The 27,304-nt window shown below is 36.5% G+C and overlaps 2 protein-coding genes across 5 annotated transcripts in view; one reads left to right on the top strand and one right to left on the bottom strand.

Annotated features, from left to right (window-relative positions):
- The window catches only part of LIPC (lipase C, hepatic type), a 64,967-nt gene extending 46,162 nt beyond the window's left edge, over positions 1–18,805 (top strand). Inside the window, exons 3-10 of one of the 2 annotated variants that reach the window (XM_009469785.2) lie at positions 1,147–1,334; positions 2,944–3,123; positions 5,805–5,922; positions 7,924–8,157; positions 9,570–9,812; positions 13,502–13,622; positions 14,350–14,568; positions 17,604–18,805. In XM_009469785.2, coding sequence (XP_009468060.2) covers positions 1,147–1,334; positions 2,944–3,123; positions 5,805–5,922; positions 7,924–8,157; positions 9,570–9,812; positions 13,502–13,622; positions 14,350–14,568; positions 17,604–17,709 — 1,409 coding nt within the window. In that variant the 3' untranslated portion in view covers positions 17,710–18,805. The remainder of the gene's footprint in view (positions 1–1,146; positions 1,335–2,943; positions 3,124–5,804; positions 5,923–7,923; positions 8,158–9,569; positions 9,813–13,501; positions 13,623–14,349; positions 14,569–17,603) is intronic. The other variant, XM_087743853.1, reaches the window with a different exon arrangement.
- A 3,521-nt stretch (positions 18,806–22,326) lies between these two features.
- Positions 22,327–27,304, bottom strand: part of ADAM10 (ADAM metallopeptidase domain 10) — a 55,489-nt gene continuing 50,511 nt past the window's right edge. For all 3 annotated transcript variants that reach the window (XM_087745417.1, XM_087745416.1, XM_087745418.1), the window contains 4 exons: positions 26,429–26,537; positions 25,906–26,126; positions 25,057–25,183; positions 22,327–24,592 (listed from right to left, as the gene is read on the bottom strand). In XM_087745417.1, coding sequence (XP_087601543.1) covers positions 24,498–24,592; positions 25,057–25,183; positions 25,906–26,126; positions 26,429–26,537 — 552 coding nt within the window. In that variant the 3' untranslated portion in view covers positions 22,327–24,497. The remainder of the gene's footprint in view (positions 24,593–25,056; positions 25,184–25,905; positions 26,127–26,428; positions 26,538–27,304) is intronic.

The following is a 27,304-nucleotide window of genomic DNA, read 5'->3' as shown; positions in this document are numbered from 1 at the left end:
TTCAAGGTCATCTAGCTCTTAGTGTTTCACGTTTTCGTCTCCCCAGTATTAGCAAATGCCTCCCAAATTTTGTCAGGCTTGTACCTTTCCTGCCTGCTTCTTTAATGAAAATATTGAAGCATGATTAGCCAAAAAACAGTCCCCAAGGAACTCCGCCAGTAAACTCTCTCCACTCAAAGTTTCCTTTCCAACACAAAGAACTGTAACCTTTCACTTGTCTAGTTCATCACACCCTAACTTTTCTGCTACTAATCCCCATTTTTTCTAGCTTAAGTAATACTTTATTGTATGGATTATTTTCAGATAAATAAACAGTCTGAAGTCTTACCAGAAAGAAACACCAGGCTTGCATGTCACAATGTGCTTTTTGTAAGCTTCTGCTTTACTTTACTCCATTTTTCAGCAATTTCTCTATATTCATGTTTTTCCTTCTAAGCTCATAATGTTGATAAGACCACAGTTCACCCTGCCCCCACTTTCTTAAATACAGATACCATCCCAGGTACTTAATAGACGTTTCTGAAAGTGCTGTCCTATGTGTACCAATGTATTTTATCTAAAAATGAAACCACCAAAAATATTACAACTAGAACAAGAACATTTCATCTTGCCTTTTTAGAGAAAAAGAATCATTTACGATGTAGTCTAATAGTTCTAAGCAGTCACCTAAGTCTCTAAGCAGAGTTATAACCCTGAATAAAATGGTTATTTTAGTGTACTGATGCTTGCTCAGCAATTACTAGCAAACACACGTTAGTAAAATACGCCCTGCAGAGTTAATAGCCTATGAATGTGCTTGCCTGTGCATGCACTAACATTGTAAAGTCACAACACCTGTACTGTGTTTTTAAAATGCTTATGCATTCTATAAGGGCCCATAACAATAAGATCAGTATTTCCTGTGTAATTGTTACTGTTCAAATAGATGGACTCAGAGATACATCTAGACCATCTCCAACTTCGAAAGAGGTCACTTTTTTGATCCAAAATGTACAGCTTGGGCCCACCTGGAGTAGGCAGCAATTATACACAGCTAGAGTTTCAATCTTACTAGTTTACTTTGTCTTACAAACTGTGCTTCACTAGTAACTTCTTCAGGTTTTAGATTCCATCCTATTATGACTGTTGTTATGAATTTCATTTCAGAGGCACTGGGATCACAGAGTCAGCACACTAGAACAAAGAAAGATCAGCAAAACTTAGAAACCAAATTTCGACTCTATACAGATACAACTGAAGAAGGCTGTCAGATTTTTTTTAATCAGTTGGAGACTCTTGACAAATGCAGTTTCAATGCCTCTCTTCCTCTGGTGATGATAGTCCATGGCTGGTCGGTATGAACCCACATTTTATTTTTAATTCAAACTACATCTGATTTGATATACTTTACTCCTCATTATGCTAATGCCAAAAGTAGCTTCAGAAGAAAGGTTGTGATTAGAAAGATGGTGGATTTCCCTGGTAGCAATCATGGCTAGAAATAATACAAAGTGAATATTCCCCACTGAGATTCTGAAGGAACAGTCTACAAGCGATTTTTCATATGGCAGTCCCATGCCAAGGATTAGATTCAGCCCTGGTTTAAAGCCAGCAGAGTTCAAACAAGTAGCTGAATTAATGTGCTATGCCTCTGGAGGACTGAATACCAGTTTCATTTCTCTGATGTGTTCACTGCCAGATATTTACCAACTTATTGAAAAGAAGCGTACACAATCTCCCCACACCTTTCTCGCAGATACACCTTTAAAAAGAACTTCTCTATAAGCCCCTTCAGCTGAAAAATGAAGCCTTCAATGTCAATGAATTATCACTGAACTGCTTCCAGTTAAACTGTAAAAAAAAAAAATCCACCATGAAAACCTTTCTCAAAAGCATAGCAGTACTAAGAGTGACTTTTCATCAGCTTCTCAGCTGACAAAGAAATGGCAGGATAAGAAATAATGTCATTTTAACAGATCGTTCATTGTCATAGAACCAATGTCATCACATAAGGTGGCAAAATGGATCTTTCTTGCACATCTGCAAATATGCAGAGAAACTTTGAACAACACCATTGATGCACATAACTCTCAACAAATAACAGCAGAGCTGACTTTGGATGAAATATTGCCCTAGATTACTTTAGCCAAGCCTCCCAAATAAGAATTTCATCAAAACCTATACCCTCCTCAAAGACAAACCATGGACCTGAAGCTGCTGCCATTGAAGTTTATCATTCATATTAACTTAATTTGCAGAGGTGATGGGCTCTTAGAGGAATATGCATGGAAACCCAGAACTCAGACTCCCAAATTCTGTTAAAACACCAGAAGAGATAAGGATGTTCTATCAGCTGAGGAAACACATGCAACTAGAGCAACAATTGAATCTAACAGATTAAATAATAATTCTGGTCCATCAAATCAGAAGCAGTCTTCAATGCTAGTAAAGAAATTGTGAGCAGGTCCTTAAAAAAAAGACTCAAAAAACCCCCAGATCTCAAAATGGAACAGCTGTAGAAGGTAAATGCCTGCTGGTCTGCAATCCTACAGCTTCCCTCCCTCTCCAACCCATTTACAGGGACAGCTGCTCTTGAATGAAATTAGAAATTTTCTGGGCATTTCTGTCTTTCTTTTTAATCAGTAATACCAATTATCTCAGGATGAGTGAAAATACTTAGGGATATCATTTCACTGATAAGAGTTCATATTACAAGACAAATTATTATACAGTTCTTATACCGATTCGTGATTTTTTTGTCCAAACCCCAAAGATTCTCAGCACTGAAGCATGTTGAAGCTCCTCAAATCTAGTTATCAGCATTAAGCACTCCTTGTTTATATGATGTTTTTTGTTTCCTTGAGCTTTTCACAAGAAATATTTCGCAGAGACTGCTTTCCCTGAAGAATGTTTTTTTTCTTTTTCTTTTGCCTTTTTTCTTTTTTTTTTTTTTTAATAAAACAGGTGGATGGGATATTAGAAGGTTGGATTTGGAAAATGGCAGCAGCTCTTAAGTCTCAGCATAAACAAATTAATGTGATCATTGCAGACTGGCTTACATTTGCTCACCAGCACTATCCCATTGCCGTACAGAATACACGCTACATAGGTCAGGAGATAGCAGACTTCCTGGAATGGCTGGAGGTAAGAGTCCCCAGATCAACACATGTTTCTCTGGAAAAGACCTATTTACCTGTTCTTATGGTTCTACCACCTTTCTGAAACACTATGCTAGTTAATGCTATTCATTTCAATCACTTACGTTTCATTAATACATTGCAAATTTTCCTTCCATAAACTTTCATATGACTTCATAAAACTTTCATCATACAAGAGAGAAAAAGCAAGTCATCTTATTAAAATATTGTGATATATCTTTAGAGGCGAGATAATTTCATGCTACTTTAGCTTTTCAATTAACATGTGTGTAGACAGCTAAGAGTCCCACGTTTTGAAAGCAGGAACACATTATCACACAAGAGGAAATCACATCAAGTTGCACCAGGGGAGGTTTAGATTGGATTTCTTCACCAAAAGGGTTATCAAGCATTGGATATCAAGCTGCCCAGGGAAGTGGTCGAGTCACCATCCCTGGAGATATTTAAAAGATGTGTAGATATGGCACTTAGGGACATGGTTTAGTGGTGGACTTGGCAATGTTAGGTTTATGGTTGGACTCAATGATTTTAAAGGTCTTTTCCAACCGAAACGATTCTATGATTTGCAAGTTCAGTAAAATGGGTTTATGCTATCTATGCTTAATTTCTGCTTTTAATGCAGAATTCAAGCATGACATTGTGTCTGATTTTTGCTTCAGTTCCCCAAAGACTATTCTAAAACAATAGCTTAGAGATCCAGAATGTAAAGGGAGACCTTTTAAGAGGACAGACGTGCCTCACAAAGCAGATGACATGGAGGCAGTAGCGAGTAGAGTCACACTACAGTAGTGACTACTTATCAAAACTCCTGCTATGTAGGGAGCAGTGGTCATGGCTGGACTGAAAAGGCTGCAGACAAGTTTGCAAGGGATCACTGGTCTCCAGCACTATTTAAGAAAAGGCAGAAAGCAAACACTAGAATGAGAATCACTCATACAAACCAGGCACCCTAAGCAACTCTTATTTCATCTATCTCTAGTACTAATTTAAGCTACCTGATTGGAAATGAAATTATACTTCCATATCTCACAATGAGTTTTTAAATACATTAATTTAAATTCGGTGAGGCCTAAGGTGGAAGGGAAATACAGTGCAAAGCTGAAAGATTTATAGCAAATACCACTGAAGGGCTAAGCTGCTTTCAACAGGAATGGCAGGGCTAGAAGTTTTCAGATACCATGCCCAGTTAGGGACAACAGGCACAAAAGAGAAGATAGAAGAACCAGAGTCACTATTTTTCCATTGTGACATTACAAGAAACCTTAGCTCTTTGTCAAATGTAGTTTAAGTTGCTGGAGCCTAAAGTCATATTTTGAAGCTGATTAATTATTGAATGAATCAAATGGTGGACTTTGTTCAGTTCCCAGGACACATCACATTGTCAACAACAAAGACAGTCTGTGATTTCTCCAGTGTCAGCAAACAAATCAAGGCTTGAATAAATGACTCCTTGCTCCAGCACTGTAGGTAGCTGCTCTTGTACTATGGTATGTTCCAGGATTTAAATATACCATAAATTTTCACAGCATTCAATTGAGTGTATTCAAGCAGTAAACCTTCCTTCTGCTGAGAAGCACCCCTCCTGAGTTTAACAGTTAAAAACCCCTTAATTCCAACTCCCATAACTATCTTTCTGTTATGCTTCTGTCTGCTTACACACAGGCGAGTATTTGAAATATCCTCAATGGAGGTAACAAAAACTGCAGTGCTGTGCAAGATTTTAATAAAGAATAAAAGTGAAGTAAATCTTAGCACTCTTAGTCCAAGAGTTAATAGGGCATGATCAGTAACAATCTCAATAGCATCCATCTCAATAAGACCTGCCAAGAAAATTGGTCAGATCTTGTGATTTCTAAGAGCTGCCTCTTTCAAAAGAAGGTTGCCAAGTTTCACCTCGTCTTACAAGAGAGAAGTATCAAGACTGCAAAGCCACTCCACTGGGACAGGCAATATCCACAATGAAATTAAAAGAGGTTTGCCTTTCCTGAAAGAAAAATACGCCACATTTTTCCTTACAAGTCAGAAAAACTTTGAGCCTTATAGCTCAGGTGAAATGCTTAAGATCTAGATAGTATTGATTAGGTAGAAAGAAAGGCCTGAGGCCAATTCTGCTTCAATAGCTTTGTTTCAGATCAGATACTCAGTTTTGTACAAATCAGTCCAAGAAATGTCATTTTCGTATCACTTAACACGTCTGATCAATGTTTTGATACTTTGGATTCTAATTTGGCTTGTGCTAGTATCTCAGGCAAAAGAAGCAAGGCATTTTCTATAAAGGATTATTTTACATGGAAGACAAAGGACGGATATCCATTTTATAGTCACAGGAAAGTCAAATGCTGCAGACAAAAGGCAATGCACATTTGCATCACTTGCAACAAACAGCAGCAAAAGTCCTACTATCTGCATTGATGGTTTTCCTGAGCATAGCACATAAGTAGCAGTGCCCAAATGTGTGGCATTTTCCTGCTGCATGAAAAGGAGGCAAGGAATAACATTGAGCCAGCAAAGAAATTTAGTGCATGATCCATGCACCTCATTTTTCCTCCATCATCAACATACAAATTTCTTGTGTTGTAATTCATGGCATTCCTAGCTTGTAGTAAGTATTTCACTGTTTCCTTTTCACATTTTCTGCATCTAAATCAAGCTGTCGCTATCTTCCAGGAATCCATTCAATTTTCCAGAAGCAATGCTCATCTAATTGGGTACAGCCTAGGAGCTCATGTTTCAGGATTTGCTGGAAGTTATATCAGCGGTACAAACAAGATTGGAAGAATTACAGGTAGAAGACTTAAAACTAAGAAATGTAACAGTCCACTGATTTAAGTGACACAGATATTTGACATATCAATGTAATATCAATATTTAGCTGTTGAATAGCAATATTTGCCACAGTTTAGAAGTTGCATCCCATTGGTTTAGAAATTAGATTGAGAAAATTTAATGAAAACACTTTTCAAAATGAAGTATCATAGTATTTCTAGCTTTGATCTTTCCTACCTCAGTCCAAATTATGACATATGGAATATGGAATATGGCGTGGGAACTACAAATCATAAACCAAAGATTCAAGTTGCATGTTGCTTGAATTTATCTTGTATCCATTCCCAGTAACAACTTAAACTGAACGTTAGCCTCTAACCTTGGATCTTTGGTCACTATCTTGACCCAAAGCCATTCAAATACACTGTCCATTGTTAGTAACTCATTTTAAAAAGAAAATTACATTAAGGAAATTGTGAATTGAAGTCAGTTGTCCTGTGGCAAAAATGATAGTCCTGGATTATATTTTACAAGAAGCTTATCATTAGAGTATCCCTAAGAGATGCTTGAAGTAAAGTTAAACATAGCACTTGATTGTTTTGACTAGTGGCATTTTGAACCTTCTGTAATGTTTTGTAACTGTACTATTTATGATGTAATGAAAATACATTTATAAGGTTATTGATGCACTGTATACAGTACCACATGTAATGCACAGTGACAGCTTAAAAAAAAAACCCAAAACCAAAACAGAAGCGCATTTTATGCGAGGCCCATATCAGCTACATTTATGTTATCAGAGAAAACATTTTACTTTAACATGATTTGGGAGTGAGGCAAATATGCATGACTGTAGTTTGAAGTTTCAATTCTGATCTTGGATTCATTGCCACATACCATAGTCCCTTATATAATCAGCTCTTGTGACAGTGCCTGCATGTCAAGAAGCTGATTTTATACACTGTGTTGCGATATTACACCTGTATATACACTGTGTTGCGATATTACACCTGTGTATACACTGTGTTGCGATATTACACCTGTGTATACACTGAAGGACTTTAGTTCATCAGCACCGCTTGTGCAAGCCATATTAGCCACATCAGACCTCGATAACAGATAAGTAAAAAACATTTAAACACGTTATTTATTGTAATAGCTATATGCATTCTTCAGCAAAAATTATTCAGACTTGTAACAATAAGCTCCAAAAATTCATAGTGATAAAAGCTATTAAAAATAACAGGACATGTATGCCTTCAGGGCGACACCCCTACTTGTAGTCTGTGTTATTAGTCTTGTCCAGTTACATCTACGCAACTACATTAATCCATAGTACCAACTGAAGAATCTCAAATTTAGAAGCCTGTCCTGAAAGCTGAAGGCTGCTTTAAACTACACAGGCAGTCCTTTTCCATAAATCAGTCCCCAGCCAAAAAGAGCACCACACAAAAATATCTAGCAAACTAAAAATCAGCAAGACTCCCTAAGTGGAATATTATTTTTCTGAATACCATAATAATTTGCCTTAAGACTTTTAAAGTTGAAAAATTATTATAAAAAATATCTAGCAGATGTATAGCTCTTTTAAGCAATAAGCAAAGCTTTAAAGTTTCAGGTCCCAAATGTGGGCTAAAAGTCAACCTTGTTGTGGGACTGGTGTCTTCAAAAGGGCCTCTGAAATGCATGACCTCTAGAGTATGAAAGAGCAAAATTAAGTAAACATCCCTCAAGTGACAAAGCAGTAGGGAGCATGGTTTGTCTATAACAAACATATCTATCTCTGGGCCTGTGTCCTTGTGCATGTAGCAGTACTGTTTATTACAGTGCCTGTGTTTACTTTACCTTTTGGTGTAACCACGTACCCTCTGTGGGACAAGTGTTCCTAGCATTGTTTCTATCAGTGAAAGACCTTGTAAAGTACCAGCGCTGTCTGTTTTTAAATATTTATTTTCTCATAACAGTAAAAGAACAACCCATCTGCAGTATATCACAACTGGATTGTTTGCATTTATTGCAGGCCTTGACCCTGCCGGTCCCTTGTTTGAAGGCATGTCGCCAACAGACCGTTTATCTCCAGATGATGCAAACTTCGTAGACGCAATTCATACATTCACTAAACAGCACATGGGCCTCAGCGTTGGCATCAAGCAGCCTGTGGCTCATTTCGACTTTTATCCCAATGGAGGCACCTTTCAGCCTGGCTGTCACATCATGCACGTGTATAACCACATTGCACAATACGGAATCACTGGTAAGAGCCAATGGCAGACAATGGGAAGCAGCATTACAGCTGCACCAACAGTATCTCTGGGAAACTTTACATATCTCTATGGTCTTAAACAGTATCTAATGGGAGTATTATCTCCATTATATGCAAAGAAATTTCTTTTCTGGAAATTGGTTATCCAATTTTTACATGCATTGAGTTCAAACTGTTCTTACTGACTCCAGTAAGGACTTTGGCTGCTTAGCACTTCTGAAAATGAGGCCATGAGCATCCTGCTGTCAAGCACTTCTGACAAATTTCAAAGGTATTTGTTTTAGCAGTGGAGGAAATGAGAAAACTTATTCTAATTAAGCCAGATTCATCTAGTGTGCAATTAATTATTTCAAATCAAACAAAACACAGGGCTGTACTACTCACCTCCTTAGTTCAGCTTTTCTCAACTCCTTGTCCTTCAGCTGCGCAGAGGATGCTCTCTCTAGGACCTGACTGTCAGTGTTCCAGGCTAGGTTTTATATATAGAAGCTTATTTTCCAAGGTACCTAAACATAAGCATATAGAGAAACTGATGCAACATACTGAAAAAAGGTAAGGTACTGATGCACAGTGACAACCAGGACTGTTCACTGAAAAACCCCAAAAGAGTACTGTTCACGTACCATACTGCATTACAAAAATTTTTCTCAACTATCATCACACTATCTAAAAGTAGGCCTCAGTTGTTAGCAGATAATTCATGACAAATGTGAAACCAAGCATCAGCTAGAAAGCTTATCAGTGAAGACATAAAAACAGTCCATCATGATATATCCCAATTACACAGAAGAAAACTTTTGTAATTTGATGACACTTAAGGAAGAAAAAGATACATACTTCTCATAACAGCAGCTCTATGTATTTAATAACTTTTTGATGTATTTAATACATTTTTTCTTCCTTTTTACCCAGTAGTAGCTGCAAGCAAAATTCAATTCAAAATGAGAGTTTGTCACTCTGATAGGGACAAAATATGGCATTACCACGTAAGCATCCAAAAGACAACAATGTTCAACCATTCAGAATGAGACTGCTGTCTTTAACATGGCATTATCTGAAAGACTGCATACAGCCTCATATTGTGTTTCATATTGACGAAAACAGCCAGGACCATGAAATCAAGGTTCATATTTAAAGTCTTAAACAGTCAGACTAGAGAAGTTTAAGCAGCAAATTATTCATTTTTATTACAGTGTAGGTTCACTCAAACTATTTTTGGATGATCCTAAAAGTAAAGTTGCTACAATGTATGTTTTCTGAGGCAAAATCATGATGTTTTAGAAGTAAAGGGGGTGGGGGGGAAACAATAACATATGTTTATAGTTGGTTACTGTACTCCTCTGCAGTTGAAATTGTAAACAGGAACAAGGGCATTCAAAATTTTGTTGTTTGCATTTTTTCAGGCATCACTCAAACTGTGAAATGTGCCCATGAGAGGTCAGTTCATTTGTTCATCGACTCTCTGCTTCACAACGATAAGCAAAGCACAGCATACTGGTGCAACGACGTCAATACTTTCAACAAGGGAATGTGCCTCAGCTGTAGAAAGAACCGGTGCAACACACTAGGCTACAACATCAGGGAGGAAAGGCTCCCAAAAAGTAGACGACTCTTTTTGAAAACAAGAGCACATATGCCTTTCAAAGGTTTGTGGGAATACTTGTCACAGTCTCCAGATTGATCACAAAGTGTGAGAATTAGCCTAAGCTTTGTGATCCTGTTTACTCATTTATTAAAGCTTATAAAAATCTATGGGACTAATCAATTTGCTGAGACAACTGAGAATCCCGGTAGGCCATCTTGATGCCCTTTCATCAAGATCCTGACTTTTCATATTTCTGCGGGAAAAAGCATGCTGCTTGCTTGCCACAGGCTAACTGTGGAACTGAGGCCTCAGAGATGCTTAGGGTCCTGATCTACAGGATTTTCCTACAACTGGCCTGTGCAAGTTTGTTATAACACATGCAGGCATACAGCCAAGCCAAAAAAGCAGCATAATAGCATAATTGCTCTGGGAGGCCTGTAAAACCTCCTGTTCCAAGTTTGCCAAAATTTTATCTGCAATTAGTCTACAAGATGACATATAAATTACTACTTTTCAAACAATGGATAGACATCAGAATAGCATGGACTTTTATAGGGCAGAACTGTAGCACGAAAATAAAGTGACTGGTACTCTAGCTTTATCTCTATTAAATTACTTTATCAAGAGCACAAAGTAACAATTTTTTAAGCTCAGAGAGACAATCAGTGTGGTTTCTTGCACGTATTACCAGACAGAGGGGAAGTAGTCTGACAGGGAAACGGGGCCTATCTGCCACTCTCCATTACAAAATGGCCTGGCTGTAGGCTGGTGACGACTCAGCTGTCAGAGAGCCCACAAGGCAACTGCTGCTGTTGAACAGACATTCACTTGCCAGTGGGAAGGTTTACGTACATTTTAAAGCAAGAACAAGCAGGACTGTGTGGGATGAATGGCAGGGACATGCTTCTTCCAAGGGGCTTTCGGTGCAGGGACTTTTGGTGTGTGGCATTCCTCCTCACTGCCTCCTTTCCCCGGCTATCAATGAGGCATGCAGCAAGCAACAGCACGGCACAGCCCGGGCAGGGCTCCCGCTCAGAGCCACAGGCCACCAGACATGGAGGAGACCTGTGCAGTGCGCCCACCTCCTCGCCGAGCGGCCGGTGCCCTTGCCACAGCACCTGGGCGCCTGCTGCGCCACAGCCCTGCCCCACACCTCTCCTCAGTGCCAGGGCCCCGCCTGCCCCTAGGCTCCCCCAGAACAGCCCCACAGCCGTGGGGGTCCCTCATCACCTCATCCGCTGCCGGGGCTGGCCCGTTCTGCCTGGCACAGCTGGAAAGGGGGTGCCTCCCTCCTGTTGGAGGGGGTCAGCCTGCTTGTCCCCTGCCCAAGGCATTGGGGTTGGGGAAGCACTTTCAGCGAACCCCTGGCATGGACTCTCAAGAGCTTTCCAGTCCTGAGGAGAAATGCTTAAAAATGCTGCTTGCATTACACATCTTGTTTCCCCACAGTGCCCAGTACTCAACTGCAATATCACAGATTAAAAAAAGAAACTAAAACCCAACAAAAATTCAAGTACTTTTAAAATAATTTTGGAAGTCTTCCACTAACGCAGCTCTGAAGCACACAGTGATGACTCCAAAGGGGTCTGCTCAGCCCTGACATACTCAGAGCAGCTGAATCTGCTGGATCTCTTCTTTTACTTTTTAAAATGCCTCTTAAAATGCCTACTTGAAGTAGAATTAGACATTCTAGAGGCCGTGTCTAGTTCCTGATGTAATTTTGCTGCAATACAGTTGGGTCACAGTCAGAACCAAGAAAGCAAATTGCTCTGAGGACATGGTGTCTGCTACCACCACACCTGGGCACAGAAGTGCGATCCCTCTGTTGTGTTCTTCTCTGGTCACAGAGATAGTTTCAGCTTGTGGTAAAATATCTGTGTCTTATTGGCTTTGATTTCAATTTAAAACATGTTGCATTTTTATGCTTGGAACTGGTTTTGCTTCAAAAAACGGTTCTTGGCACACATGCAGATATCAGTGCCCCCAACAATGGTTTCCTTTCACAAAAGTTCCCAAACAAGGCAGCAACTGTGGGAGGGTGCGTACAAAGTCATCTTTGTAACGCTCTTAAAAAAAAAAAAAGTTTGAAGATCATGTGAGAAGCCCAAACAGAAGAAATTTGAGAAACTCAGCATTATACTTCATAATCCTCTGTGTCTTCACAAAATGTGATGTTTCATTTTTCAAGTTAATGGCATTATATTCTGGACCATATGTTAATCCAGTTCAAATAAAAAAATAGTTGTTACAAAGAAGTTAACATTTATAATAAAGCCATGATGGGACCCTGAGTCAGAGTTTTTATATGAATATGTTCACCTTTTCCTTAAAGTGAGCATCATAACCACAGGAAAAGCTTAGGCTTTATCAGAACATACACTACAACAATCAATTTTTACATGGAGAGAAAACTCAGAGAAAGACAGGATAATAATAAAAGTGATCTGTAAACAAGCCTCTCTGACTACTTTGTCCTCATCAGGTTTGTAGCACAGAATCAGCCATTTTGTTTTCTACTGAGTGACACCTTTTCAAAAGAAAATACATTGTTCACTAAGATAAAATAACTATGAAACAACCACAAAAAGATACAGCTTTTCTAGCAAATACCTTGCACTGTGAACACTCAGAGCTGCACAAAAAAAACCCTCTATCTGTGCATATACATAAAAAGATGACTCACTTAGCAGTATGGTGGAGCCATTCTCAGATATAGTGAAGTCTGAAGTGGGTAAGGAGAGAAAATGGAGGAAAGAGCATCTTTCTACTCAAAAACTAGTATGCAATAATGTTTACCAGAACAGTTTCCAATGTGTAACTTGTCCAGATTGCAAGGATAAATACAACACCCCTAATTCTTCCAAATACTCTGTGGTCTTTGTTAATAGAAATTCTTAATTAACACCTAGATCTATCAGTTTTGTCAAGAAGATGGCTAGTAGAATCACCAGATAGGAAAGTTTTGGACATTCAAATCTAGCTAACACTATCTGTGTGCACATGGCCTCTAACTGTATGTTGGTCTTGTGTTTTGTTTGGGTTGTTTTTGGTTTTTTTTTCATAACTTATTAAATATCAAACTGCTCATAATCAGTACACTGATGATTTCTCAGGCAGTCTTCATTCTGACAATATTCAGTTCAAAGACTTTGCAAAACACTGTTCTTCTAGAAAGCCACCAAATCTCAAAGTATTAATGTCATCTTTCTTAGTAGTGCTTGAACAAAGTCATATTGTTAACGGATGCATGTTAAGCACAATGTATCATTATGCGGTCAAGAAAAGTTTGTGAATCATCTGTTTTGCAGGGCAATTTTCTAGCTGATCAGAGAAAAAGCCTGACTACATTGCATAAGGTCTTCGATCTGTATCATACATCTCTAGCCATGTCCGGTCATAAGGATTTGTCTGGTGATTAGATAGAGGGCTTGCCAGAAATTCTAACAATTAAACTTCAGAAAAGCTGAAATATTTCCCATGGAAGAATGTTTTATCCTACAAAGGGAACTCAGTCCAGGTTACCTTTTTTCTCCATCCTTTTATTGGAGCAACAGGGCCCCAATCCCTAAGGGATTACACAGCACAGCAATCAGAAAAAATGATGATGTTTTAATCGCAATTTTTTGTTTAAAAAATAAAATAGAGTATCAATCAAGTTTCTGCTCAGAAAGCCAAAATTCTTTTGCCTGAGAAATCTATTGCTTCTTTGACCATCAATTTCAACATTTTGCAAATTCTTCCTTTCTACAGTCTATCATTATCAGTTCAAGATCCACTTCATCAATGAAATCCAAGGCAAGCAGATAGACCCAGCTTTTACCATCTCTCTGACAGGCACTAAAGATGATGCTAAAAACCTTCCCACCACACTGTGAGTATTGATATTACATGTCACTGTACAAGGGAGAAACAAGGTGCCAATTTATAATACCATATCATGTACATAATCACTCTATGAGTGAAATGACTTAGTGCAGTTAAGTGAAGATGAACTGGAAATTGTCCTCTCTTCACCCATACTCCTAAAAATCAAACTTTTACAATGTTCATATAGTTTTTGCATGAAAAAATCTCTATAAAACAAACTTAGTAATCTTGGAAGTTTCCATGAACATTAAGTAACCTGTCCACTTATGTTTGGTCCATCCCATGGCTAACACAGGGAGGTCTAATCAATTAAACCACAAATAAATAAGCAGCTGTAATTAAGGTAAAGAATTTTGGGTATTTCTCATTATGGACACTATCTGTATTAACAAAAGCAAAGGCAACAGTGTGGGTCAGCATTTGCTCTAGCAGACAAAAGACATAACATAGATGCTATTATGGGACACCCTTTCTTTTGCTGTCAGAAACCACTACTGCTTCACCAGCTGTTCAAGCTTCTCCTACTTTCACATCTTTTCTAGCATGTTGTCATATTTCACCATTTTATGCACCTGGAGAAAGAGTATCCTAGAGATAGTAATGTTCCCTCCTGGAGAAGGAGGGGGAAACATAGTTCTTTCTTTGGTTTTAAAGAGAAGATAAATTAATTTTTTTTTTCACTTTAATCTGTAATAAATAAGACAGCATTATTCTGTTTTTGTTTTCTGCAGAGTTGAAGGTATTAATGGGAATAAAACCTACTCTTTTCTCATCACCCTGGACACTGATATTGGTGAGCTAATAATGATCAAGTTCAAATGGGAAGGAACTGCAGTTTGGGAAAATATCTGGGACACAGTTCAAACCATAATACCATGGACAAAAGGCACACGTCGACCAGGACTTATAGTGAAAACAATAAGAGTGAAAGCAGGGGAAACACAGCAAAAGTAAGTGTAATGAAAACAGTTTTTCCGTAATACCACCACAGATGTTTGGCACACAGTTTATCCTAGTTCAAATACAAGCATCTGAGTCCCAGCACTCACACCAATGGTGAATTTATTCATGTACAACTTCTGGCTTTCCCCTCTCCCCCTCAGATCAGACTTCATGACTTCTAAGTGACTTAATTTGTTCTCAGGTCAGAAATTAATATAGTGGGAAATGTTCTGGCTCACCACTGCCACTAATCTGAGTTCAAGGCACACTAACTTTGGCTGACAATTTTGTTGATACTTGGGAATAGAGGATAGGGAAGTTAGCACACAGATCCAAGGAAGAATTTTAACAAGTTCTGCAATCCAATTTTTCTACACAATTAATAACAATAACTGATGATAATTTCTGACTTATTTTTAGAATGTGATTATCTCACTCCACAAGGTCCATATGAAATTTCAAAGAAACAAGATACTATGGAAGATAAATATTGACTCCAACATTAAGGCCATGAAAAATTCAAATTCCTACTTACAAAAAATATGCCAAATCTTAATTATTTGACTTTCAATACCTACTTCATAGAGAAACTGAGCATCACCATTCTTGAAAGTACTCATTAGAAGGATCACATGCGGAACTACAGAGTCATCTGATTATTCATTGAAGTTAAGGATTTTATTATAAAATTCCCTTATTTTTGTCTCATTCATTTAAGAGCCAGTCCAGTGGCTGATAGTTGATAACGAATTACTACACTGTGCAGGCTGTATAAGAGGTTCTTAGAGTGATAAACTGTGGAAGCAAAGTTTCAACTACAGACATTTTGAAATTTTTGTAATGGGCAAACAGAATGTGAGCAGTCCTGGAAACCAAAAAGACTATCTATACTTCTACATACCACACTTTCACTGGTATTTGACAGTAGTTTTTGCACTCTGGTTGTGCTTTTTTCTATAGTTTGAATTCAGTGATGTGAATTTTGTCCGCTGATCTCTGAAGTAGCATCAGAGAGTAGCTTTCTGGATAGAAAAAAAATTATGAATGCAAATTGAAGTCTGTGTTCAGGGTTTTTTTGTTTGATGGCTTGTTTTGGTTTTTTTTTTGGCAGGTAGGTTTTCTCTTTTTTTCTTTTTCCCCTGATGATTGCTTTGAAACTGGATCACCAAGTCTGAGTGGCCTTGTTCTCTACATACAGCAGTGCTAACACTTTTGAAACTGCTTATTCACACAGAGATTTCAGCCAGAAGACAGAATAACAAAACTTGTAATAATTCCCACTGCTTTAATCCTTTGAGAAATTTTAACTGAGCAGTTTAATTAAGATTAATGAGAAAAGCATGTCTTACCTTGTAACTGTGGCTTAGTCTTAGAAGGTAACTTTTCCTTGCTACAGTCTCTTTCTTACCAGCACCAGGTGTAACTACTGCAGATTTTCTGTGGAACAATACTTATTGGCAGAGCTGCATCTCCTCGATACTGACACAAAAGACAAATTAGACAATTTAAAGAGATTTTTTTTCATAAGACAATCTGTGTGTGCTGGGGGGCAGAGGAGGGATCGTATTTTCTTGGGTTTTGTTCCCCTGAAAATGTATTTTGTAGGTATTTTGCTCTCCTAACCCAGCACTTGGGACATGCTCCTGCCATAAAAAAAAAAAAAAAAAAACAAATTCTATAACATCTGCTGCTGTTTTAAAAGTGATGATCCCAAATCAGTACTGAGCTAGCTGCCAAAGCAAATTAAAGCATAGTATACACTGCAAATTAGAGAGCTCTGTTTCAATACAGATACCTTGAGAAAAAAGCATGAAGGCTGTGAAAGGATTATGTCAGGTATACTCATTTTTCTAACCAGAAAGCTCCTGTCCAATACAGCTGTGTCAATAACCTGGCACAAGTCAATTACTACTGATGTACTACTTAAGAAGTCCTAGGAAATGGTTAACTGAGGTGGGTAGTTATTATACTAACAAAAAATGATGCTCATATCTTCAGGCACCTAACATTTCTTAGAAATTTTTTTTGCTGCAAGCAGAAGTGTGAGTTTGTGTCAAGATTTTAACGGATACTGATTACGTTCTGTGCAATCTGGGCTTGCCGTGGGAATGGAAATGCCATGTTACTGTTGAAATACTGTATTAATGCTTGAGAGGGGAATGAAAGATTATTAGGTGATTCTAAAAGGAGGAACAAAGGACACCCAAGGAAAAGTATTTTCTTCAAAGAAAAGAGTGTGTGGATTTTGGTCTTCTTGGAAAGAAGAAACATCATGGATCAAAGAATTAGCAATTTTGGAAATTCAATATTAAAAAAAGGTAGTAAACACAAGATGTGTTTTGAGTTGTTTTGTGCTTTCTCAAGCATTTGAACAAACTGTTGACAATATTTTATCTCCATGTACCTTCACCTCACAACGTTTGTGATTTTTATACACATGATAAATTTTCCTGTGTTAGATTATCTAATGACAAACACTTAGACACAACGTAACAGCATAAACTTAAAAAGTAGTTAATAAACAGACTATTATGAGCAATAAAATACCAGATACCAACACATTTGAGTTCCCAATATGGAAAACATTTCTGTAGCATATGTAGTTGCTGATGTTAGCATCCTACATAACTGATTTTAGCAATCTCACAGCTAAATACTATTAGTCCAACTAGTACTAGCAGGCCAAATAGTGCAATCCTGGTAGTAACACAAAGAGTTGAAACAATGACAATGGCCACTGAGAATACAAAGACCAAATCACTGTGAGGGTATGCTATGGAGAACAGCATGCTGTGCAGGATACCAGAAAGAGATGGAGGCATCATGCACTCAGTACACGGGAGTTGCCTACTCCTTTTACTCTGTACCTGCTATCTGGCAGCGATACATCTCTTTCCTCACAAGCCTATAAAAACAATGAGATACCTTCCTGTAAAAGACAGGATAAAGAAAGTCAGATTCAGTGTATCTAGAGAGCACACTTTTATACAGATAGTAGCCCTAAAAAGTAACATTATGCTTACATGCTGTGTTTTCTTTCTAGAATGACATTTTGTTCTCAAAGCATTGACAACGTTCACCTTCATCCAGCCCAAGAGAAAACATTTGTGAGGTGTGAAGATCGCTTTCGGAGACAAAACAGAAAATGAGCAAGAACAGAAAAAACAACTACTCACCAAAATATATTCAAAATACTATACATCTAGTAAAATGTTTTAAAAATACACAGCTATGTTGAATATCCTGATAGTTTCAGAGGTGGTGAAGAAAACACATTAAAAAAAAAATTAGATTTTGTGATGCAACAGTAAGCTGAAATATGTGCGTTGTTCATCTACGAGCCTATTCTCAGAGTGATCAATGAGCAATTTCATCAACAGCAACTGTCAAATCTAAATTGTTTGAAGTTTTAAAAAACACCTGCTCACTAGAAAAAGATTACTATTTTAAAGAATCATTGCCATAAGCCTTTGAAAATTTTCATTTGGTTGGATTTAAGGGAAAAAGAAGCCTCATTTCCAATTAAATACTTTGAAACATTAATAGTGACTACTATCAGTTTCCTAAATTATTTCCTAATGAAGGGGAAGTTGAGTAATTCATAGAAGAAAATATTCCCAAATAGATAACGTTTTGTTAACAAAGAGTTTGAACTTTTTACTTTATAACATTCAGAAACTAAAACGCATGTCAACATACAGAATGCTTGAGCTAACTGTCATAACCCTATGACAAGCCAAATAACTATATCACCTAAAAATGCTGTACTAAACTTTGTCCTACCGGGAAATGCTTTGCTGTTTAACTATTTTAATTAAAGTACTCATTTAAATTACTAGTAATTTAATTGTTTTAATGATGCTTAGTATACTACATGCAATTCTAGCACAACTAAGTTCAGTTAAATTTTGCATTAAAGTAATATTTACCTGTTCAGGTAAGGCCTGAGATTTTTAGATTTTAAATCACTGTATAGCAGATTTTAGCATGATTTGAAACTGCATGAATAAATGAAAATGATAAAACCCTCAAAAATCTTCAGTGCATATAAACAAACTATAAATTCAAACATATACAATTCCCTTGCTTTCTATGTCAGAATATAAACTACAATAAAGAAACATTATTGTCTCAGATTGTTTTTGTTTTATGGTTAGTGCATACTAAAATAGAAATCAATATGTATGTCAGAGTATTTCATTTGTCACTTTGTAATGCTAAGCACAAGATTAATTAAAAATTATGTTTCTACAACTCTGTATTCTGAATATAATTTGTTGTAAATGTTCTCTAAATGGTAAAAAAAAAAAAATGTGCAAGATAGCCCTGAGACCTGGAGCAAAGCATATTTTCCATACCAAGATATTGCAGGGAATTTTGAATCAAAATATACAGAAGTTATCAGGATTAAAGTGAGATTTATTTAAAAAGCATGACAAATGAACAAGCTGAGCAGAGCTAGAGTCCTGCAAGCAATGAACAGCAATCAAATGTTGAATGCAGGCATCTTTGCTGGCCATTCAGAACATTAACTTTTAAAAGCTGTTTTCAGTAACTATCATTCCTTTAAACAGGAATATTCAATACAGAAAGGCTGACTAAATGTAATGGGAACTGAAGCATAATTACCTTCCAAATGAGAATGGTTGTCCTTCCTGAGGTGTAAATTTCAGAAGCTGATCTGATATTTAAAATGGCCACTTGGGATAGCATCCTGATTAGGAGAAATACTTATAGGTTTAGATACAAATTCCATATAAAAGAATCTTTAGATCTTCACTGCAAATGAAGTTATGCTTTAAAAGATTTTGCTCAATGAAGAAAATTGGTTTTTTAAACACGAAAAGTATTTCCACCTTCTATGTAAAAAATTGCAATTTAAGTGATTAATTCCATGCTTCAGGTTGCTATCCCCAATACTTAAATTTCCTAACATAATTATCTGTAATACGTTCTGTGTTTATATAAAAATCAATCGGTTAAATACAATAGCCAGAAGTCAAATCAGGAGCACACACGGAAGAGGGAAATTTCAGCAACAAGTATCCCTGAAAGAGTTAGGTAAGCACCACACCTTGTTTACATGATGGTTGGTTTGTTGTTCAGGTTTGTTTGTTTTGGGTTTGTTTTTGTTTTTTTACACATTTGTAGTAGCTATGATCCACTGGAGAGACTCAATTGCTAGACACCCAGTGACAGCGTTTTTAGGGGCATGAAGTTAAAATGGACTGTATCCTGAAGTATGACAGACAAGGAACAAATGACAATTTGGCCATTTTAGTTTTCCAAAGCACAGTGAAAAATGAGAGAGAAAGAGGAGAGAGAAGTATGTGTGTGTGGCTAACTCAAATTATGGATCTCCCTAGATTGTTTCTAGAATTCAATTTTTGCTTCTGGAAAAAGCTAAAAATCTGCCACTTCTTATGTTTAAGGTTGTTTTGTTCATAAGATATTTGTCTATTTACAGAAGAATTGAAATACTGACATTGGAATTGCACCTACCACTTTAGTTATCACCAACTTTCTAAGCTATGAATTTTGTAAGCTTCCTGAACCAAATCCTACCCCCAACTCCTCAAGAAAGGCTTTCTTCAGAAGATATTGAAGGATGACAGAGCAAGAGACAAAGGCTAGAAGGAACTGGACGGTGCTTCTTCTCCACTGCAGAAACTACAATGTTAGTGTTCCGCTACACCTGAAAAAAAAGCACTAGAGAGTTGGCAAGACAGCTTTTAATGAGATTTGTATGACACAAAATATACATATTCACAGAGCCTTTCAAATCATGATTTTCCTGTAGGTACACATCCTAACGCACTTAGAAACAGTTTAGACATTAAAATTGGCATTTCTTTCACATTACTATCACTTGCTTGGTAAGAAGGCCGATAAAGGGATCTAAACTTCAGGAGAAACAAGCTTGAAAGCATTAGCTCAGGAAAAGCAGGTGGAAAAAAAATGTCAGAGATGTCTACAGTGTGCTGAAATTCAAGTAACGAGGATACTGCAGTTTGAGGATTTCTGAAGTTTCTAGGGAAAAAACATTCTCCAGTTCAACTGAAACAAACTAGTATATCCTCAGATAAGACAATTTGAAAACTTTTAAAAAGTCAAATAGGAAAATAAAAAGAACATTCAGTATTTGAACTCTTGCAGGTATGAAGATACTTATTCTGATGTCATTTTTCACAAATCATATGTCCAAATAAATCCTGTCCCTGTGCTTTGATAGCCATTACACTAATTTCTGACATAAAAATGAAATAAAGCCCCATTTGCAGCATACTCAAAGTCTTACAATGCTTGAACATAACACTGAAGTCATACCTACAACTGCAAGTGCCTACAGTGGTGCCTTACTTTGTGCTCAGTGGAATTATTTCTGTCTCACTCCAAACAACTGAACAGAGACCTTGGAAGCTATCAGGAGCCCACTCCTGTCAGAGCACAACACAGCTTAGAACGACATAATGACTGCTGTCCTTTTAATCACCTCTCTGTAATAATGAGCCTCCAATATTCAGAAGTAAAAATTTCTTCCTTCCTCTTCGCGTATTTTTCCTGAAAGACATATTGGAACATTAATTAAAAGGCAAACTATATCAATGATTTATAGTCTGTACAGTATAAATAAAGTTTCATAGCTTAAAAAGGAGTTTGATGCCCTTCTCGCATTCACACCATTCTGACTATAAATGTTTCTACACCAGAGGTGAACATACACATTTAATGACTAAAACATTAAGAAATACAAGATGAATAAATGAATAGCTACAACTAGGGACTATAAGGTCAAATATTAGAAAAATTACAGCTATTTATGAACTCATTTTTTCCCCCAAACACATTTTAAAATATACACAGAATTTGTATTTTAGATGCTTAGGCATTACCTCTACCTCTCCGGTTCACGTTCCTAGGCAGAAATCTAAATGCAACCACCACCAAATCTATTAGGCACCTATGATACTGATTTGCAGAAGAGCTCTGCTCCAACTCATTTTCTTTTAATACCTTTTGCCCTGACAATGCTATTTAGTTACAAGGGGAAGCACTTCTATAAAAAAAAAAGTCATGGGGCAAAAAAAAAAAAAAAAGTACTGCAAGGAAGGAACTCTGAATATGCTTTGATTACATCAAAGCGTATGTTGCTCAGTTAGGGAAACAGATGTCTAAGCAGGCCATTCTCAACAAACAGCCCTAAGAATGAAAGACTAGCTGGCAGGACTTAGCTTTTAAAAGCAGTCTTATCACTTAAATCAACTACACAACACACACAAAAACAGAGACCCAGCTTAGCAGTTTTAAAACACCTTGCAAAAAGCAAATGTGCTCCTTCTAGAAGTCTTATCCATCAGCTGTGCCTTTAGAATACTGTACTTTAATTCCAGTATTCCTCTTCAAAAATATACCTATTTCAGAAGGTATCATTCAGTAGCTATGGTGCCAGGCTTGAATACCCCACCAGTAACTAGTTTCCACTTTGAAGATAAGAACAGAGAAAGCTTTATTCCTGTAATCATATAAGTAATTTTTAAAGGTAATTTTAGAGCTTTTCCTTAAAAAGGTTACACGGAAACATTTACTCTTACTTTTAACCGTATGATGTTAAAATTGGGAGATGCACTTTGCTAGTGTAAAGATAAGACAATTACTTTTTGGCATGACAGCCCCTTCCCAGCAAGAGCCAAAAATTAAGCAGAAGTAGAATCTGTATATTCCCTTTTTGCTTCCAGGGTTCAAAAAGTAAATGGATCTTCAGAAGATGATTTCATCATCAAGTCTATTTATTAATGCATTTCAAGTTTCAAAAAACCTTACATATCTTTGCACAATACTTTATTTTTTGCATTTTTAGTAAAAATTTCCAAAGTGAACAAAAAAGATACTGTATAAAACACAGTGGACATGAAATCGACAGTAGTATTCCATTTCATTGTCTTGAACTTTCTTTCGGTTTTACCACATCTTGACTTGCAGTGGAGAGTTCAGTGCACATTTCTGTTTTCAGAAAACATTTAACTTAGACTCAAAATAAAATAGGGCAGCATTTGTCTGCCAAAACCCTACCACAGGATAACATTACAGGCAAAAAATTTACATGTTCCAAAGTCTACCACACTCAAGAAGTTACTAAGAACCCTTGCTGAATAAAAGTCACCATTTTAGAAATGCAAACCCACTTCCAATCTTTGCACAGTCTTAAAACAAATGTATTTAAAATGACTTAAAAGCAACTACATACACTTCTAACTAGTTAAGATCATTTAGAATTATTTATATAGTCTATTAGACTTGGGGTTTCATGTACAAAATTTGTCTCTAAACCATGTACAAAAAGCTGTATTTTGAAAAAGTTACCACATACTGTACAAGTTTACAAGGAAGAGATCCCATTATATTCTGTAACATTTTTGGCCTTGCTGGCTTGCGTCACATTATGAGAATGATTGTGTAAACCTTATACTCTTAAAACAAAAACAAAAAACAAAGGAAGCCTGTCCAACCCTTAGTACATTTTCTCCTAAGCAAAGCCAGGAAAATTATAGCCATTTGCATCTCTAATTAGCTTGGTGCTTTTGGAAAACAAGCAATAAATATATCACAAGCTTAAACATTTTGTAATGCCCCCTTTCATCTCCTGCATAGCAGTAAGCACCTTAAGACATCTTTTGTTTCCTCTTTCAAAAATGCCAATTATTTACATTCGTAATAAAAACTTTGGAATGGGACAATGTGCTGCTGAACTTCACTACTGGTATAAAATGAGGGAAAATTGGTAGACACTACAATTTTAACTCTGCCACAGTAGCTGGGCAAATCACTCTACTTTAGTGGTTATCAATCAACAGTATCATGCTGAAAAGTTATCCAAATACCTGATAAATTAAAAAAGAAAATAAAAACACTACAGCTTTTTTTTTTTTCCCACATCCCTCAGAACGCGAACTGAATTATCATACTGTAAGATTATCTGAACAGCCCAAATAAACTGGTTGCAGATTTTAAAACAAGTTGAATAACAGGCAGAATTTTCTAATAAAGCACGGAAATATTTAATCTAACTATTCATTATTTAACTGAATAATCAGACAAATTAAAAATATTTATGCTGAGCTACAAGAAATTATTAACAGATAAAACATTTTCGAAACATTCCGGCATTTGCAAAGTTTGCAGAACACCTGTTTTATCTCTAAAAGACCATTCAATCTTGTATGCTATGTCTTAGCAGCTGTTTGATAAAGATGAAATGAGTGTGTGAAACAACTTTGATCATGGTAAAAAAAAAGTTTGATTTGATTCAAAATTGCTGTGTAAAGCATCACAGGATCCTTGACCATTACACACCATCATCCTCTGTTATCCTGAGTATGTCAATTAAACAGTAATTTCTTCATTAATAGCGGAAAAGTTTTATAATACAAAGAAACATCCATATTGCAATTCTCTTGTTTACAATTGCACACAAGTACGGGTGTACGTTAGAAATACATGTCTGCATATAACAATGTATATACATTGACAAGTAACGTCTCCAATGCTGAGGTGGTCTAGCTTCCTAGCCTTGTCTGGCAGTTGAAAAAAAATATATTTTTTTCAATTCTTCAGTAGAAGTTTTACTACAGCCATATTTGCCTGCAAGTGAAGAAAATGCAGCAATGAAGAGCACAGAACGGGGAAAGAATCACGATACTCCAGGACTTTGTGCCACTAAATTAAAAATATGCAAGAAAAACACATTTCTTCTTTTTGAGCTGGAAGATTCGCTCATTAAAAATTAACCATTTCCAGTTGTTTTGAGGGCATATCATGCTTTTTTTTTTTAGCTCTTCAATTTTTGAAAGTTAGACTGGGGACAATGACTTATTAGGTTTTCTTTGGAGTGAGTTTTCCCATTGTAGGCACTAGGAAGAACCAAGGCAAAAAGCTGCAGTCAACGTCTCATATGTCCCATCTGATAACTCTCTCGGGGCCTTTGCCGCTGTGGTGGCTGAGTGGTTTGTGGTGGTCTCCTCCTTTTTAAAGTGCCTGTTTCAAAGAAAGGTACACATTATTAAAATGAATTTAGAAAAAGAAATTACTTCCAGAAAAGTTGCCCTGGCCATGCAAATTAAATATAACCATTTTTCTGAAAGGCTTCAGATTTAGACCTGCAAGGTTTTAAACAGATGATTAACTGCCTGGAGTATTTACACAATACATTTTATCTCAACAGTAGTTCCTTAAACAGGCTGATTCTTACAAAATGTAGCATGGAATAGGAAAAAAAGTAACTCTGACTTCAAAAGCTTTCTTTTGATATGCATATTATGTTACAGGAAAATAAAGCAAGAGTTACAGTTTTATGAATTGTTTCACTGGTATGAATTGCATTTGTAGTTTCACAGTGCCAGAATAAGAACTGTAGGTTCGGACACCTGAAATTTCCCTTTAGAACAAAATAGTTCAGGAGAAAACATTTCTCTATAAATTTAATTACCTCGTGTACTCACCTGGAAGTGGTTTATGAGGAGGCAACTTTGGATTACTGCTTGGAGTATGAACACTGCATATCTTAATGAAACCAGCCATTAACATGATCAAGGCAATTCCCATAAGCAACACTGCCCACCAATAAGCCTAAAAACAAAAAAATTATTTGGGGGGGGCTGGCACACATGCACGAGAGAGAGGGGTCATTGAATATGGCTTTCCTTTGCCTTTTAAAAGAAGTCATCAAAACGCTGTTCTGAAACATCACTTAAAAGACCATAACACTTCAAAGAAAAACATCCCTGAAGTTCTTACACAAAAAAACCCCAAATACTTCAAATTCATTCTATTATCAGAACAGTATTTCACATAAGATACACTACAACAGAGCTATATAAGCCTAAAACAATCAACAGCTTACACAAAATTGACTATGCAGCTGTATAATGGTGTTTCATTGTAGCTCTCCTCCCAGTCTATTATTAGGAAAGTGTCATCTAGCGCAATAAAAATAAGAAATGCTAGAGATCAATATATTCGGCTCCTTAAAAGAAATGAGAGCATTCAAATATAGAGTTAAAATGGGAAAACCCAGTAAATTAAAAATGTGAATATTAACAAAAAAACAGTGAAGTGACTAGAGGTATTAACACAAAATATTTACTTGTTTATTTGTTTCCATTCCCTTCAATCTGTCAAAATTATTTGCTGCACTCAAGGTGCTTATAAATGAACTAGTAAAAACAAAGACTGATTATACTTTGAAGAATGCTGAAGTAGTGTATATATACAGCAACACCTACCAACTGTGAATATTGTTTAACAAGAATATTTTACATTAGACTGGTAAGATTAAAAAAAATACTTACCACAACCCACTCTGCAATATTTTCATACAGCTCCGGATTAAAAATTGCTTTCTTTAATCTAGCTAGAGGGCCATCAGCATCTACTAGCCGACACCTCATAAACACATCACAGTAGCCTTTGAAATCATTACAAGGAGATCCAGGTTGCAAAGTAATAGTTTTACGACCAAAGTATTTCTCCCACTGGTTAGAGCCTGTACTTGCACAAGTAGCTGGGTCCACTGAAAAGTAAATACAAATAAGATTAATTGAACCGTTACTATATTAAAACACACGTGCATGAATACTTTGGTGTTCAATTGTTCAAAATGCTTTTGAAAAATTTCAAGTTTCTATTAATCTGTAAAAAAACAAAATATATTGTTTATTTCCTACAAAATACAATGCAATGTCTATCGGAAACTAAGTATGAACAAAATTGCAGTACGCTCTCAAGTTAACAAAAACCAAAATATAAACACCGTGAGAAGATTCCTCAGATATCTACTGCTATATTTATGCTTACAATTCGGACAAATCTTACTTTTTCTCATGCAGCAGACATGACACAATTCTCTATCATCCTTGCCATCTGAACTAGCACATGTACATTCCTCCAAGCCATACTTCTCACAGATAGAGCCAGCACATTGCTGTTTGAGACAAAAGCATGAGAACACAAAAATCAATTTCACTTAAGCACACTGACATTAGGAAAGATATTAATTTTTAATAGCTGAAAGCATAATCGTAGGTCTAAAGATGCTTATCAATAAAAACAATAGCTTGAATTTCTTCTAAAGTTTATAAAACAAAAAATTTACTACAATGATTCAATTGCAGTGTTTAGGCTTATTTGATAATTTTTTTAAAGGTGATTTACCCTATTTTATTTTTTAACACTGTATCTTCTTTTAGGGCCTCAGAGTACCGTGCAAAACACTCACAGCACTGCAATTCACACTGAAACGCGATTACTTAAAACCATGGTTAGGAAAATAAATCAAAAGCACGGCTTCAAAAAAAGCATGTCTCAGAAAAGAATAACAGAAATTAATGCAGGAAAGATTCTGTATGTAATTCCACTGTGGGAGGACCCTTCAAATTCAAATAAAAAAAAATCAGTGTATTTATAATCTTGTTTCAAAATCCAGTAACTATATAAAGACAATTCCTCTGTCTTTAAGATGACTCTAAATTAGCTGAAAAATTATTACAAAGCAGTATCATTTGATTAAAAACATGGACTGTGGAAAACAGAATTACAGCAACACCAGTTACAGCTCTTTAAGAGGATTACTGTTGCTTGTTTCTGCTTCCAAGTAAACATAGATCAATTTCTAAGAGACTTTCCATCAATATTTCATAGCAACTGCCATGGACTCTTTAACCCAGGAAACTAATGGCAGTTCACAGTAAT

Source organism: Nipponia nippon, unplaced genomic scaffold, assembly GCF_047370975.1.
Source record: "Nipponia nippon isolate SJK-2023a ecotype South Korea unplaced genomic scaffold, ASM4737097v1 scaffold_9, whole genome shotgun sequence".
NCBI classification, from domain to species: Eukaryota; Metazoa; Chordata; class Aves; order Pelecaniformes; family Threskiornithidae; genus Nipponia; species Nipponia nippon.
The sequence above is the reverse complement of the archived record's forward strand: the minus strand, read 5'-3'. Positions and strand labels throughout refer to the sequence as shown.